The sequence below is a fragment of the Rosa rugosa genome, chromosome 7, assembly GCF_958449725.1.
Source record: "Rosa rugosa chromosome 7, drRosRugo1.1, whole genome shotgun sequence".
NCBI classification, from domain to species: Eukaryota; Viridiplantae; Streptophyta; class Magnoliopsida; order Rosales; family Rosaceae; genus Rosa; species Rosa rugosa.
The window spans coordinates 22,533,316-22,549,655 of NC_084826.1; the positions used below are offsets into that span (position 1 = coordinate 22,533,316).

The window sequence follows — 16,340 nt, forward strand, 5'->3', positions numbered from 1 at the left end:
CACATCTAGACCCAACAACTTTTGTTAATAGTTTTTAATATAAAAGGCCTTGATAAAACATTTTGGAGATAGATCAGGATGTCTATTGAGATGCAGAAATACTCTAGTAGACATTCCCATGTCTACAGGTGACAAACTCAATAAGAAGAAAGTTGCTAGTTATAATGTAATTAAACTAGTAACTATGCCACGTCTTATGATAGGTACATGATTGATTTTGATTGAGAAGTGATCAAATTATTCCACTGATATCTGTAAAGGGTATGATATGATGAAATGTTCTGCACACGATTAATTACACTGTTACAGTCGACAGTGAAACCGCATTATTGAACTTGAAATTTTTTGACCTAGTTACTGCCTTACTGGCTTTGATTCGTTCCGTACGATAACCAAACAGAAAAACTACCACCGAGCAGATCCGAGTGAAGACAAAGCCAACAGAACCACCAGCATGCTACACTTGATGCAGGACAAATAAAAAAGACACTACATAGGGATCTAAGAAAGAGCAATATCAGGTTGATGGAAATGGCTAAACCTGACCGAAGGAACACAAACCAGAGATTTAGCCCTAGGAAGTGATATCCCAGGTCCTTCTTCCATCCCCACCGTACCATCAATTCCAGCAGCTCCATCCTCAACCTTCCAATCAAAGCACTGAATTACAGCTGCTAGTGTTGCATGAACAACCTGAAGAGCCAAACTTGTTCCAGGGCAACTTCTTCTTCCACTCCCAAACGGCAGAAACTGGAAGCTCTGGCCTCTCACATCCAGTGTGCTCTTCCAAAACCTCTCCGGCACGAACTCGAGCGGGTCCTTCCAGTGCTTTGGGTCCCTATTGATGGCCCAAACGTTGACAAAGAGTCTGGTCTTCTCCGGAATATCATAGCCGTTGATGGTGCAATGTTCAGTGCTCTCTCTCGCGATCATTGGGCCTGTTGGGTGAAGCCTCAGTGTTTCTTTTACTATGGCTTGGAGATAGGGAAGATTGACGATATCAGATTCTTTTACTAATCTGTTGGTTCCCACTATGGAATCAATTTCTTCTCTTGCTTTTGCCATCACGTTTGGGCGGTTGATTAGCTCCGATAGTGCCCATTCTATTGTTACCGATGATGTATCAGTCCCAGCACCGAACATATTCTGCAAGATTAGAATAACATATTAGGTTTCTTAAAAAAAGCTTTAAAAAATTATCTGAAAATAATGAACGTGCAAGTAAAAGACTGCCTAGCTACCATGATAAAGCCCTTTATGTTCTCTCTTGTCAATTTGATCTCTGAGCTTTGGTCTTCATATATATCAAGCAGAATATCAAGCAAATTCACTGGGTTATCACATTTAGATGGATCATTCTTCCTCTTCCTTCTTGACTCCTCATGCTCCTCCATAATCTTTCCCATCATTTTGTCATATCTGTTACGCACATCTTTAAGCCTTTTTCCATATCCTTGCAAGTCCAAATTCTTGCAGAACCAAAACATATCCGAGAAATTGAACCTCCCGGCAAGCTCACACATCTCTTCCAGCACTTCCCTCACCTCGTATGCTTCTTCATCATCATCCGAACACCTTCGATTAAATGTCATCCGCGAGATGATGTTATTTGTTAACCGTACAAGCTCTCCTCCAACATCTACTTGTTCTCCCTTGTCAGCTTTCTTAACCATGAAATGTAAGAATCGCTCTATCTCTTCGTGCCTAATTGGTAGATTTTGGTCTAAGATTCGGCCTCCAAGCAGCTCAGACATGCAAAGCTTTTTCATAAATTTCCAGTAAGGTCCATAAGGTGCCATGACAAAGTCGGCTGAGCCATAAGTAAGGTAGTCTACGTTGGTCATTTTGGGACGGTTCAAGAAGGACATTTCATGGGTTTTTAGGCATTCTCTGGCCATTTCTGGTGAGGAAACGACGACACAGGGTTTGGAGCCAAAGTAGAGTTGAATTAGGGGTCCGTGTCGGGATGAGAGCTTGTGAAGAGCTTGGTGAGGGATTCGGCCAAGGAGGTGAAGATGTCCGATGATGGGAAGGGCCCGTGGACTCGGAGGCAGACGATGGTGAGTTCGAGATTTGGTGAAGATGGTTCGGAAAAAGATGAAAGGGACTAACCATATGAGGAGAAGAACAAGGTACTCATGGAAATTCGCCATAATGGTTGAATGGAAAAGAGTGTCTATAAAGGAGTTTGAATAAGATGACTAAATTTATAAGGATTGAAATATATGCTTGTTGGATTAGGTCGATCGGATTTATAGACAGGTCCAGTAGAACATGACATGCATGAAGATGAAAATGCCATTTGAGACAAGCTATGATACTGTGATGTTTATCATACACTGATTTTACATCTATTTGAACAAAAATTACAATTTATATGAATCAAAATTACAATATTGAGAACAAAGTTACTGCATTCGTTTACACTATTTACATGTAGTTAAACAAAAATTGCAATATTGACAACAAATTTGTTCAAAAATTTGTAATAAGGTCGTAGGTGGTGTAATTATCATTAATAGAACTAAGATTACACAAAATAGGATTCAAGTTACCACAATGACAACAAATTTGTTGTCACATTTGTAAATGTGAGTATGACATACTAGTATGTACTATAGAACTTTCCCTTAAAGCAAGGTTCTCAAACTCAAGGAAAGCACGGCTCTTAGGTAGTAAACAATTGGGAAATCAAAGTCACCAACAAATTGTGATTTTCCATCATATTTAAAAAAAAAAAATACAGAGGTTGATATGCAACAAACATCTTACATATCTCTCTTTATCCATCATTGTCCTTCCCACAATTATTTCTAACCAGAGTCAAATTATGCATAAGCTTAGTGGTTGGATACTTGTATCTTAGCCAATGGTCCCTAGCTTGTAAATTATACATATGAAAGCCGTACATATAATGCAATTTAGAATAAAAGGTTTTATTTTGTGGTCCTTTTTTTGGATACTGATTAGTTTGGTCCTTCTGATTAAGAATCACCAAAGGTACAACATCAATTTCAAAATCCCAACCTCTCCCCCACGTCATCTGGTCCTTCTTCAATTATTTCTAGTAGGAAACAAATAATGCATAAGCAATTAGGTATTTCGGGATTAGTATTAGACACATCTGTATAGAAAATAGGAATTTATAATTCTTGAAAAGACGTAAATGTCATGGATCATGACCAAAAGAAGCGAAATATTACAATGAGAAAGCCTTCATCGCAAAGAGTATCCATTTACTATATGTTAGAAATTTACTGTCATAAGATGATAAGTCGTTAATATATAGGGAAATTTCCGGAGTAGACCATAGCAGAAAATAAAAATGAAATGAGGCGATAGATTCTTCTACTAGACTTCTAGAATCTGACGAAAGTCTTCAGCTTTTTCCTTTTTTAATTGAAATATGCAATGATAAAAAACAAGTCTATAACTTTAAATACAATTTGTTATCACATCTAAATCGGTGGCAAGCCAAGTTTTGATCTTATATAAGATTTCTGATCTCTTTCAATGACATGCGCGGCAGCTCTAAAATACGAATCAAGATATATAAGAAAGAAGAAATGTGAAGTGCTTCAGTGAGAAAAGAAAACTTGGTTGTCAGACTCGGGTTCTTTGCTCTTTGCTTTTAACTTTCGGAAGATACCACGTAGGGAAGAGTAGGACATAGTATCAATGTGATATTGACTGCTGACTTGAGAGTTGAGACTCATCGATACTCGAGGAACTGTGTAAACAACAACCACTATTTTGAGAGTTACCGCGTCGATGGAACTTTCCTAGCGGTAATGAAAGGAAAGCGAGGTCACCGGCTCTTTCAGAAGACTTTTATTAGCTAGTTTTAGTCTTTTAGAAGCGGACAAAGACTTAGACTTAAAAGAATAGATGGCGAAGTTTGTTCTCATTCAGTCATTCAAATGAAGACTGGGGATGAACCGATGAAGACTTAAAAAACTCTTATCGGTCATGTTCAGACAATCAGACTCATGGTTCTTCCCAAAATGAATTACAAGTCCTACTATTTCTTAGATGGCAACAAACAGAGTCCAATTTTTTTAATTTCGACCACTACATGATTTAGCCTTTATTGAAATTTCCCTTTGGAAAGTAACAAGTGAGTCTTGATGTTGTACACGCGTTACTCCACTGTTATTATAGTGCAGAATAATGCAGTTTGCATTACCTAGTGGTACTGGAATAGTTTAATACACGTAGAAATTAGAAGAATACATAAAAATATATATTAATCTCCCCTCCTAACAGAATTCAAGACTAAGAGTAGTTGATGGAATAAGAGGAATTGAGATCTCTCGGTATCAAGTTTACAACACAGGGATTGCATTGACCGCGGCAATCTTTTCTAGACTGACTCACTAGACTGTTTGTAATCACTTCCAGGGATATATCCCCCGATATGTCCCTTTTTGGAGGGACCGATATATCATGGGGGAAATTATCTTATCTTCCACCGTTTCCGCGAAATTTCTCCGATATCGTTAAATATCCCTGACATGTTAGATATTTGGAATAAATCCCCGATAAAATGAAGACATATCTGTAAAATCTGATAAAAAAAAATAAAATATTAAAAAAAAAAAAAAAACTCAGTTGTTCACAGTGAAACATACATTATGGAATATGGAGGTTATATCAAGATGTAAAATTTTAACAATGGTTTCCAGTCAGGATATGGCCTAATAAAGAGGTACATTAACCTGTTTGGGAAAAATACCTTGAAGTGAAACCTCTGAAGGTATATTAATTTGGGTGAAGTGAAATCCCTTCAAGGCGAATTTGGGTGAAGAGAAATCCGCTCAAGGTGATTCTGGGTGAGAAGTAATTCTCACAATGCAAAAGGCGAATTTGAGTGAGGAGAAATCCTCTCAAAGCGAATCTAGGTTAGGAGTATTCCCTTTGAGGAAAATCTGAGTGAGCAGTGGAATCCAGGTGAGAAGAAATTCCCTGAAGACGAATCTGGGCGAGGAGAATATGTTAGGAAATTAATCTAGCAAATCTTCTATTTAAAGTATATATATTCTATATATAACAGTTTCCCTTTGTATTCCTAGATTGTAGTTAGCATTGATAGATGATAGCTTGATCATAGGAGAAACTAACTTGTAGCCAAAGTCTGCATGCTGTATATGTACATCGATTGACATCAATGAAATTCACTTCAGCCAATTCTTCTTTTTTTTCATGGTATCAGAGCAGGACTAAAATCCTGACTCCATAGCCGCTGCACCTTGTCTCTCGTGCAACAAATTTTCTTCTCATTCCGTTGTGCTCTATATCTCATACAACAATCCTCGATCTCGTCTCCATGGGAAATCAAAATTTGAAATCATTTTTCATTGATCATTCTGATCATCCGGTCTTAGTGATAGTGTTCAATCCAAGTCGACCACGGTGCTCTAATTCACAAGCCAATGCTGCTGTAACTAACCAAGTCTATCTAAGATCGCTTCCTGCAGCTGGATCATTGACAGCGGGTGACGGATCACATCTCTTCATCTCCTAAATTATTCTCGTATAAGAGTAAAAATTGTTCATTGCCTCCTATGTTATTACCTAGCGGAGAGAAGGCTAATATTGTTGCAAAATGATCATTGCCTCTGAATTCTGTGTATTACCTGAGTGATGTATTGTGTGTGCCTACATTCAAAGTTGATCTATTATCGGTCAGTCATCTGACAAGGGGTTTGAATTGTTTAGTGAAATTTTTCCCATATTGGTGTGTTTTGCAGGATCTGGCTACGAGGAGGACGATTGGTTTGGGTAAGCAGCGTGATGGATTATACTACTTGATGGCATTGGCAACGAAGAAAACCGTGACCAATTCCCATTCATCACCAACGAAGAAAACCTTGACCAATTCTCATTCATCACCAAACCATCGACCAGCCTGAAACCTCATAGTCTCATCTACCGATCTCTGACATAGTCGTTTAGGTCATGTTTCCCGTTCCCCTTTAAAATTCATTGCTAAGAAGTTCTTAAATCCTTCAGTTCAACCTATTGATGCTTGCCTTATTTGTCCTTTGGCTAAACAACATCGCATGCCTTTTGGTGTTGGTTCCATCTCATCTGAAAAACCGTTTGATTTAATTCATTGTGATATTTGGGGTCGTTATAAACATTCTTCTCTTTCTGGTGCCCATTATTTCCTCACTATCGTTGATGATTACACAAGATTCACTTAGATTTTTTTTATGAGACACAACGAGGAAGCACAATCGATTTTGAATCAATTTTTCAGCAATGTTTTCACTAAATTCACATCTCGTATAAAAGCTTTTTGTAGTGACAATGGTAGTGAGTTCCTTTCACTTCGATCCTTTTTCAATGACAATGGTGTAGTTTTTCAACATTCCTGCGTTTACACGCCCCAACAAAATGGGGTTGTAGAACGCAGACATAGTCACATTTTACAAGTCACCCGAGCTTTGAAATTTCATGCTCAACTCCCTACCCAATTTTGGAGAGATTGTGCACTTCATGCCGTTCACATCATCAATCGATTGCCTGCACCTCTTCTTTCCTTCAAAACTCTGTTCGAGCGCCTTTACTCGAAACCACCTCCTTACCATCATCTTCGTGTGTTTGGTTTGTCTAGCTTATGCTACCAATGTCCACCCTTCACACAAATTCGATTATCGTGCTATGGGTTGCATTTTTATTGGTTATCCCGTTGGCCAAAAAACTTACAAATTATACAATCTTTTAACCAAAAAGGTTTTCACCAATCGAGATGTGCTCTTTCATGAAAATGTTTTTCCATATGTATCTGCGCAGCCCATCTCTTCTGTCTCCCCTCTGGCCCATTCTCACGACCCAATCCCTCTTCCTATACCTGACCCAACATCATCTTTTGACTTTCCTCCTGTCTCACCCTCATCTTCTCCCTATCTCACAATCGTGTCTTCGTCTCCTTCCAAATCAATCACACCAGAAGAAACTGCACCAGAACCCACGGCCACCATTTCGACCCCGCACCAGACCCTCACTCCTACTCATAATTCCGACCCCGCACCACCATCCTCTCCTCGTCCGACACTTCATACCTATGCCCGCCTTCCCAAAACTCCAGCCCCACCAAACCCGATCGATCTCCACGCTCCATCATCATCACCAGCCCCCTCCACTCTCGCCAGCCCCACCAGAGTCTCATCCCACTTCACCCGAGCCTCCACCCATGCTTCAAACCAAGCCTCAAGCCGATCCTTAAGCCGAGCCTCTTCGTCATTCCGGCCGTCCCCATAATCCACCGGTGAAACTCAAGGATTATATCTGCTCCCACATCACGCATGCTTGCTCCGACCAATCGACTTCCTTACTTCCAAGTACGACCAAAGGTACACGCTATCTTCTGGCCAATTATATTTTCTATCACAGATATAAGCCTGCACATCGTTCTTTTATTGCTCAAATCAGTAATGTCACATAACCCAGGTCTTATTCGAAAGCCGCCGCTCATCCTGAGTGGCAAGAGGCAATGCATTCCGAATTGCAGGCTCTCCAAACCAATGACACTTGGACTCTTACCTCTCTTCCCGCAGGTAAGACACCGATAGGATGTCGATGGGTGTATAAGATTAAGCACCGTTCTGATGGTTCCATCGAGAGGTATGAAGCCCGATTGGTAGCGAAGGGATTCACTCAATTAGAAGGTGTTGATTATCAAGATACATTTTCCCCCACTGCCAAGATCATCACAATCCGTTGTCTCCTTGCCTTGGTCGCTACTCGAGGGTGGTCCCTTCACCAGTTAGATGTCAATAATGTCTTCCTTCACGGCGATCTTAATGAAGAGATTTACATGTCAGTGTCGCCAGGGCTTCAGAGACAGGGGGAGGAAAACTTGGTGTGTCGATTACATAAATCACTGTATTGTTTGAAGCAAGCATCTCGGCAGTGGTTCTCAAAATTCTCAAAAGCTATTCAAGCTGTAGGATATGTTCAATCTCGAGCGGATTACTCTTTATTCACCAGAACACAAGGCAAGTCTTTCACTGCCCTCTTGATATATGTCGATGATATTTTGATTACTAGAAATTATGCTGTGAGTATAGCTTCAATTAAGAAATTCTTGCATAGTCATTTTCATCTTAAGGATCTTGGTCATTTGAAATATTTCCTTGGCATTAAGGTATCTTCTTCTAAGAATGTGATTTTTATTTCCCAACGAAAGTATGTTTTAGAAATCATTGAGGATGCGAGATTGTTAGGTGCGGCACCCATTGATACTCCTATGGAGCGAGGTTTGATGTTGTCTGATAAAAGTGATTTACTCAAGGATCCAGGTCGTTATAGGAGGTTGGTTGGTAGATTGATATATCTTACTGTTTCAAGGCCAGATATTACATATTCTATGCACGTACTAAGCAGATTTATGCATCAGCCTCGTAAGCTTCATATGGAGGCAGCACTCCGTGTTATGCATTATCTTAAGAACGCACCTGGCCAAGGATTGTTCTTCTCCTCAAATAGTGATTTCAGGGTGCGAGCCTATTGTGACTCGGATTGGGTAGGTTGTCCACTCACTAGAAGGTCTACCATAGGTTACTGTATCTTTCTTAGCCCCTCATTGATCTCATAGAGATCAAAGTGTCAGAAAACAGTGTCGCTTTCTTCAGCTGAAGCAGAATATCGTGCCATGACAGGCACTTGTTGTGAGTTGACTTGGTTGAGATATCTTCTTTGAGACTTGGGAGTATTGCATCAAGAACCTGCATTGTTATACTATGACAACAAAGCTGCGTTGCATATTGCAGCAAATCCAGTCTTTCATGAGCGGACCAGACATATTGAAATGGATTGTCATTACATCCGAGATAAGATTCAAGATGGATCCGTTGCTACAAGGTTTGTGGGTTCAGCACACCAATTGGCAGATGTCTTGACTAAAGCTTTGGCAAAAGAAGTCTTTACTCCTATGTTTAGCAAGTTGGGAGTGCAGGACATCCACTCTCCAACTTGAGGGGGAGTGTTAGGAAATTAATCTAAAGTATATATATTTTGTATATAACAGTTTCCTTTTGTATTCCTATATTGTAGTGAGCATTGATAGATGATAGCTTGATCATAGGAGAAACTAACTTGTAGCCAAAGTCTGCTTGCTGTATATGTACATCGATTGACATCAATGAAATTCACTTCAGCCAATTCTTCTTCTTTTTTCAGAATATGATGAAGCAATTTCAGCAAAAGAAAACAAACTTGATGGAGCCATGTTTCAAAAAGTAACTTATTCACTTTCTCAATTATATGGAATTGGCCTAAATTATGTTAAATTTTTAGACAAAGAGAACAGACTATTGGGTTACAATCTGCGCAAGAGTGTAAAAAATGTGATGCAATTATATGAATCATTTGGTACTGTGTTGTCTGTGACTCTATATAGTCTATGCAGTTTGTTCGTAGACCGGCGAGCGACTTTCAACCACCTAGAGTCTCTTTTTGGATGTAGATGAAGTTGACATTCATATGTATTTTTATGCAATTTCAATAAATTGACTCTTTCAAAAAAAGACCGGATATTTCCGATATCTCATTTTTCAAAGTTCCGATAGATATGTAAAAACTGATATTTTAATCCTTGATCACTCCTTGTTAACTGTTTACACAAGTGAAACACTTAGAAATTTCAGCATAGACACAAGCTATGAATGCAACAAATTCTTGGAGATTTCACCTTTGAAGCTTGCAGTACTCAAATGACCTCATGGAATGCAAGAGATGAATATTAATGCAAAGTTTGTATTTTTCAAACTGTTTTCAACATGGAACAAGACACTTTAAAAAATAAGAAACCAAAAATAAAACTCTTGAATAACAAAGCTAGGGATTGAAAACCAAACTATTTTCAATGCACCAAAGAGGGAACATACTTTCCATATATATAGAAGTAGAAGAAAATCAGTTCACATAAGAGCAAGTTAAATTCAATTGGAGTAGGTAAAGCCATACTCCCTAATTTCATATTGCAAAAGCCAATTCTAGAAACTAACAACCATACCCCTTAATCATAGCTGACACAAGAGTTTGATTAAATATGCAAATCACCATTTTGACACACTACCTATTGCAGAAGAACAAAATGGAAGCATTGAAAAACCCATATCTTTGCAGCAAATCAAGGACCATCAATCTTTTGTGAAATCTATACAATGATACATGAGCTTACATGAGCCATGAGGAGTTTTCTTCTTTAGAGATGGTCTTCGACAAGACAGCAAGATAACATAACACAATGGAGAAGACAAAACAAAATGGTCTTCAGATTTGGGCTTCAAACTCTTGAACTTAGTGGGTAGAGTTTTCTTAAAATAAGGAATGCCAATATACATTTTAATATTTTATACTAACAAAAGGTTCCCACAAATTTTCTTCTCTTCATCACCACATATCAGTTCCTTTTAACTGTCCAAGATTCACAACAGATGCACTGTTTGATATTGAGCTTCGCTGGATGCACATATCTCCAATGTCATCGACAGTTCCTTAATCACTGGATCTGTCCAGAAAGTTCAGATTATTAAGGTTCCTTTGAGACGAATCATACCAGCTGATAGGAGCATATTTATGCTACATTATTATTATTTAACTCTATGCTTTTCTTTGTTAGTTTTTTATATTATTTTTAGATGATTTATTGTTTTTGTGTTTATTAGGTTTTCTAAAGCAAATTAGGAAAATAATGCTTAAAGAAGGAAAGTGCGTGGAATTCTGATTCAATAAGGATTTTCGATGGATTATGACTTTTCTTTGAAGCAAACAGTTAGAGACCCACAAGGAAACAAAGTAAAAGAGTTTTAAGATGGAATAAAAGGTTTTTAGAAGTCACAATCAAGGGGGACAAAGCACAAGAGAAGCAAGAAACCATTCAAGCAACTCAAGGAGAAGAAGTAAAGTTCGGAGCCCAGAAACGATCGATCGCTGGAATCTGGAGATCGATCGTTTGTCCTGTTTTTCATCTTTTTTATTCTTTCTTCTTTCCAAAACTCATGTATTTCTTTTGTGTGTTTTCCAAGATGATGAGTAGCTAATTTTCTTTTAGTTAGGGGCTGCTTTCAGCCCTAGACATGGTGTAACTATGATGTTGGTGTTTATTTAATAAGTTCTTTGGATTTCATATATTCATTGGTTTATTGTTTGTTCATTGATCAACTTTGTATGTTTATTGATGGGGCGCAATATTAGTATGCATGCTAGGTCGTAAAGCTATGAGTGTCTTGCATCATCATCATGTCTACTTGCATTCTAGAGTAGCGAGTGAATGACTTGAGCACTATTCATATAAACCAACATCTAGGTAGATTAGGACAACATCAGTACCGAAATTGCCTAGCCTTATTCATAATATTTTAGACCTTAATGACTTCTAGGTGAGGGCTATGCGAGAACATCACTCTAGGTTCCATTCTAGAAGCTAAGTTAAGTTGAAAACATCATTGTCTTAACATACCAAGTAAGAAAGATTGATAGGTTAAGTACAACACATCATTGGCTTAGCTTGAGTAAGGATATCTGAATGAATTGAACATGTTAGTAAATACATCATAGGTGTAATCATCGTCTAGTGGTGAGAAGTAGTACCTAGCTAGTTTTCTCATATTTGATCAAAACCAAAATCCCCTAATTGCTTTCTGTTTTCATTAGTCTTCTGTCCCTCATTTTCTTCATTTTATTTAGTATAGCAGTTCAACTCCTATTACCCCCAAATTTCGTGTGCATCTTCGTCTGTGTGTCTAGTTAGTGTGTATTTAATTTTATAATTTTTAGTTGAGTCTAGGTATAGTTTTTATTTTTGTCTTTGTCTAGTATCTGTTTCGAGTTTTCAGAGTCTGTTTTGCAATTGTTGAGCCACAATCCTCTACAGGAGACACCCTCTTTCCTATACTACCATCGATAACCATTGAGATTGCAGGGATTTATTTATACGCCTATTTAAAGTGTATCACCAGCATTGCTGCAACATTTGTTAATTTGAGAAAAGAAAGGTCTCAGAAATGAGACTGTTAAAATTTGTGGCTTTGATACCACTGTTGGTATTTGGTGCGGAAGTTTTTAGTAGTAGTGGGCTAGGACTAGAAGATGGTTGAGTTAAAAAAAACAGAGGAGGTAGGTTGTATGAAAGGAAAACAGAGGAGAGGTGGGGAGCTTTTGATTATTAATAGAGGAGCTTTGATTAATTGTTTCATTAATAATTAGAAGAGTACATCAATAGACATATATAGAGATGATTAACCGACTTACTCACTAGTACCAGTGTACCACCGACCTTGATGGACTAGTCTAGATCATGCTAGACCATGTTAGACTTAATTAATTACATTCATAGTTACATGATTCTTCTAGATACTTGCTGTAATAACTGGATAATTCTAGACAATCTAGCAACTCTTGGACTTCTCTAGATTGATGTAGATTATTTTAGATGATCAATGTGCATTAACTTTCAACAGAGACTAGTGGAGCCAATTCAGGTTCATATCTTCTTTCACAACCTTTATGTGTATGTTCCTGAGATACGGTAAGAAGGGCTCCCATAAGATTTCTGTCTCTTCATCACATGTCACTTCCATTAACTTTTCAAGATCCACAACTGATGAAGGCAACTCATTCAATCTCGAGCACTGTCTCATGTTGAGCTTCTCTAAACTGCACATTTCTCCAATGTCTTCAGGCAATTCCTTAAGGCTAAAGCAATTTGATATGTCAAGCAAGTTTAAGTTCTTGAGGTTCCTAATCGAGCCGGGTAACTCTGACAAGTCTGTACAACACCTAAGCCTCAGCAGCTCTAAATTTACTAGATTTCCAATGTCTTCGGGTAAGACAGAGATCTTATGAGAATTGGTGACACTGAGTTTCTTCAATTGAATAAGGTCACAGAGATCGGCAGGCAGCTCCACCAAATCATTGCAGTAATCAATATTCATTTCAACAAGATTTGGAAACGCCTCTGATATATGTATGTAACCGTTACCAAAACCTTGGCCGATGCTACACATGAATAGAGAAATCTTTTTCAAACTTTTCAACTGAATAGGATACCTGCTTATCGAAGGAAATGAAATTCGTTCTAATCTGATTCTCTTTAAATTTGGTTTCGAATCAACTAATTGAAAGTTATTCAACTCAGCAGGACTGATACCCGAACTTGTGAGTGCTAGAGTCTTCAGTTTATTCATTTTCTCCACAAACTCAGGTAAGGCATAATACTTGGTCTGAAAGTTCAAAATCAAAACCTCTGCTTCTGGTAGTTGCAAGTTTTGCCATTTAGATGAGAACTCTTCGTCTGCAATTATTATGGTATATGCTGTGAGATGGGAAAGAAATTATATGTGCAAAATACTGTTGAAATTTAAGTTTATGAGCCTTGCATGTGCATATGTGTTAATGTGAATTATTTGTTAAGGAAGAGATGTAACAACCTGTCGAGATAGATACAACGCGAGTGATGAGGTATTGATACTTTTGTTCTTTCCACCACATAGGAAAGTTGTCTCCACTTATGTCAATCATAAGTCTCATTCTCTGTTGTAGTGGTTCCCGACTAATCTGTTGGATAGCCAACTCCCTAAGCATGTCAAGCTGTGTAACAAAGTGTTCAGTGTAATAGCCATCGCCATCCTTGTTGTCGTTCCTGGTTATAATCAAAACTAAATTCCTTAAGAAAATCCTTCAACATATTGCGGTAGAAAATTATTAGAAGCAGATACCCATTGACATAAAGGAAAAACTGGGATGACAAAATCACACAAGTGAAACTAAAGCCTGCATACCTTGTGACTACCAGATTAGCCAAACTCCGAGAGGCAAGTTCATAGAGATTCACAATGGACGAAATGTCTTCTATGCCATATAACTCTGCCCACATATCGATGAGGACAGTAGCAGAGATTCTTTGATCTTCGGGAAATAAACCAAGGTCTATGAAGCATTCCCTGATAAGAGACTTCTCTCCATCCAAAGCATCTAAGCTACTCTGGAGGTAATCAAGCAAATCATGTTCAGACTCAAGAACAGAAGAACCTCTGGACCATTCCAATACTCTTTTTTGCCAAATCTCTATTGGCTGCCCGCAAAGTGATCTTCCAACAACTGTAATTGCAAGTGGAAATCCCATACAACGTTCTACTATCTGCAAAGCAGAATTCATCTAGTCAATTACTATTTGAGTCAGTCATTATTCATCCTGTGAATTTTGTTTCTCATCATCCTTTCCTGCATCAATATGCATATATTTTTTGTATTGCAGACTAAGAAAATCACCTTTCTTGGAAGATCTTCTGAAATATTAGAGCTCCTGTCTCCTAAGGATGCTGCATGGTGAAAAAGTGCCATTGCATCTTCATCGTTCAAACATTCTAGATAATATGGAGAACCAAATCTTGGAAAAGCAGACCTTGATGTTACCAATATCTTGTAATCTGACATCTTTAATTCATCAAACTTCTCAAGAATGAATTCTGATCCTGGCCAGACATCATCTAGGACCAACAACATAGGATTTTGTCCTGTTTGCTTCAGAAATTGCTGCAGCCAGCTAACTGCAGTTGCTTCATTTTGGAAATCGGGGACCTGGCCACCCGTTCCATGATTCAGCTCTTGTACAATTAGGTATAAGTTGGGCTTCTTTGAAACAGTAACAAAGAAGACATTGCTCTTGAATTTATCTATCCAAACAAAAGATAAGGAAGTATCACTAGGAGTTAATTGAATTCTGTCTGCAGTTGTAAAATGAATAAATACATACACAGATGAAGTCTTGAAAATGAATGTCTAAACTCAAATGGAGGCCTAATATATGCAAATAGGAAGTCAGTTTTCTTAAAAAGGCACATCCTATCTTGAAGTAAAAAAAATGCTTGGTTACTGTCAATAATAAAAATTCCTACCAATCAGATATTGAAAAATATGTAACTTTTCCTACATGGCTATTGTATCAGCAATGAGGAAGGCTTTACATAGAACTATGCAGAGTAAGACTAGTGTCTCTTTGAAACTATTGTCGCTTAGCCATATTGAAATAAAAAGCTTGACAGAAATTTCTAATACAAGGCATAACATTCTAGCTCAATCTATAGCTGAAATAGATATTGTATCTAACATGTCACTTATAAAAATAAAATTACGTTTCATGTCACAGTAAAGTCTTCAATTAGGAACTGAAAGTTTACCAATTGAAAGCCTATATACTATATATATATATATATTAGTATCATCATATACAATACCTTTGACCTCTGCATCTTGGCACAACTTTGTTGCCAGTGTAGTTTTTCCACATCCTCCTGGAGCAGTAATTATCACCATCGAAACTCCGTCAGTAAAGAGCTTCTTCTTCAATTCCCACAAAGGCACATCCAATCCAACCGTAATTGTTGGAGGCTCAGGCACAGCACACCACCCTTGAATTTTTTCAGACTGATTGTTCTGTATTACACAATTCCCTTCAATTCTCTGCACGACAATCTCAATGTTCCTCACTGAAACCAATGCCTTCTTCACATCCCTTATTCCCTGCACTTTGAGTATCCCCAACAATCTTTGAAGTGACTGGCTCAATTTAACAAGCCGGCTGCCATACTTATACTGCTTGAACCTGCTCGCTTTCGAGCACTTGCGAATAAGCTCCACTCCTTCCTCCATTTCCACTCTAAGATTCTCTAGTTCCTCCTCTTGACCATCCAATTCCTTCTCACACTCTGCCATCTCTTTGATCAGTGGTTCCAAAGAGTCCAGAGTGGATTTGATATCCCCGAGTTGGGGTTTGAACTGCTCCTTCACTTGCTTAACAGAATCACACAGCGTCCAAAATGTTACTGACAAACCCGCTCCTCCTATAAATGCCACTGCCATTACACAACATACACACGCCAAAATCAGCAAAACTTTACAGAAGAAAATTTAAAAGAGTTAATCGCATATTCGCATTTGGAACCAGAGAAACAATAAGATTGTCGCTTCATTCTTACTTGTTGCAGTTGTTGGTATCGTCACAATCAAATGCTTTCTTAGAGAACAACGAATATTATTTCTTGCACAATGAGCAAAAGAGTGCTGCGTTGTTTGAAATCTCCCTCTCTAGCAGTCCATTTGTTTAAATAGAGCTTCTTCAGTTTGACGCGGTTGTTGAATAGAGTTAACAGAGTATCGTTCTTTTCGTGAAAAATGAAAATTACAGGAAAGGAAATAACCGATCGGGCTCCTGGTATATTCTTTGTGAGAACTAGGGCCGCGTATACGATAGAACTAGGTTCCGTATTTGAGCCGCGTTGTTTGGGCCAATTATTGGAATAAAAATTCTAGCCCAATGTTTACACTCTTTT

The 16,340-nt window shown here is 38.2% G+C and overlaps 2 protein-coding genes across 3 annotated transcripts; both read right to left on the minus strand.

The window, feature by feature from the left end:
• Positions 1–194: 194 nt before the first annotated feature.
• Positions 195–2,230, minus strand: LOC133721177 (cytochrome P450 93A2-like). The gene is made up of 2 exons (XM_062147716.1): positions 1,242–2,230; positions 195–1,146 (listed from the first exon to the last, which is right to left on the minus strand). Exons 1-2 carry the CDS (start codon positions 2,151–2,153, stop codon positions 502–504), a joined length of 1,557 nt encoding a protein of 518 aa, XP_062003700.1. The 5' UTR covers positions 2,154–2,230; the 3' UTR covers positions 195–501.
• A 9,309-nt stretch (positions 2,231–11,539) lies between these two features.
• LOC133723761 (probable disease resistance protein At5g66900) lies at positions 11,540–16,085 on the minus strand. 2 transcript variants are annotated; one of them, XM_062150630.1, is made up of 6 exons: positions 15,987–16,085; positions 15,246–15,863; positions 14,281–14,684; positions 13,791–14,149; positions 13,440–13,651; positions 11,540–13,303 (listed from the first exon to the last, which is right to left on the minus strand). In XM_062150630.1, coding segments are annotated over exons 1-6 (2,424 nt in total). In that variant the 5' UTR covers positions 15,988–16,085; the 3' UTR covers positions 11,540–12,473. The 2 variants fall into 2 exon arrangements, with proteins under 2 accessions (XP_062006614.1, XP_062006613.1); XM_062150629.1 differs by lacking the exon at positions 15,987–16,085 and having other exon boundaries at positions 15,246–15,870.
• Positions 16,086–16,340: the final 255 nt, after the last annotated feature.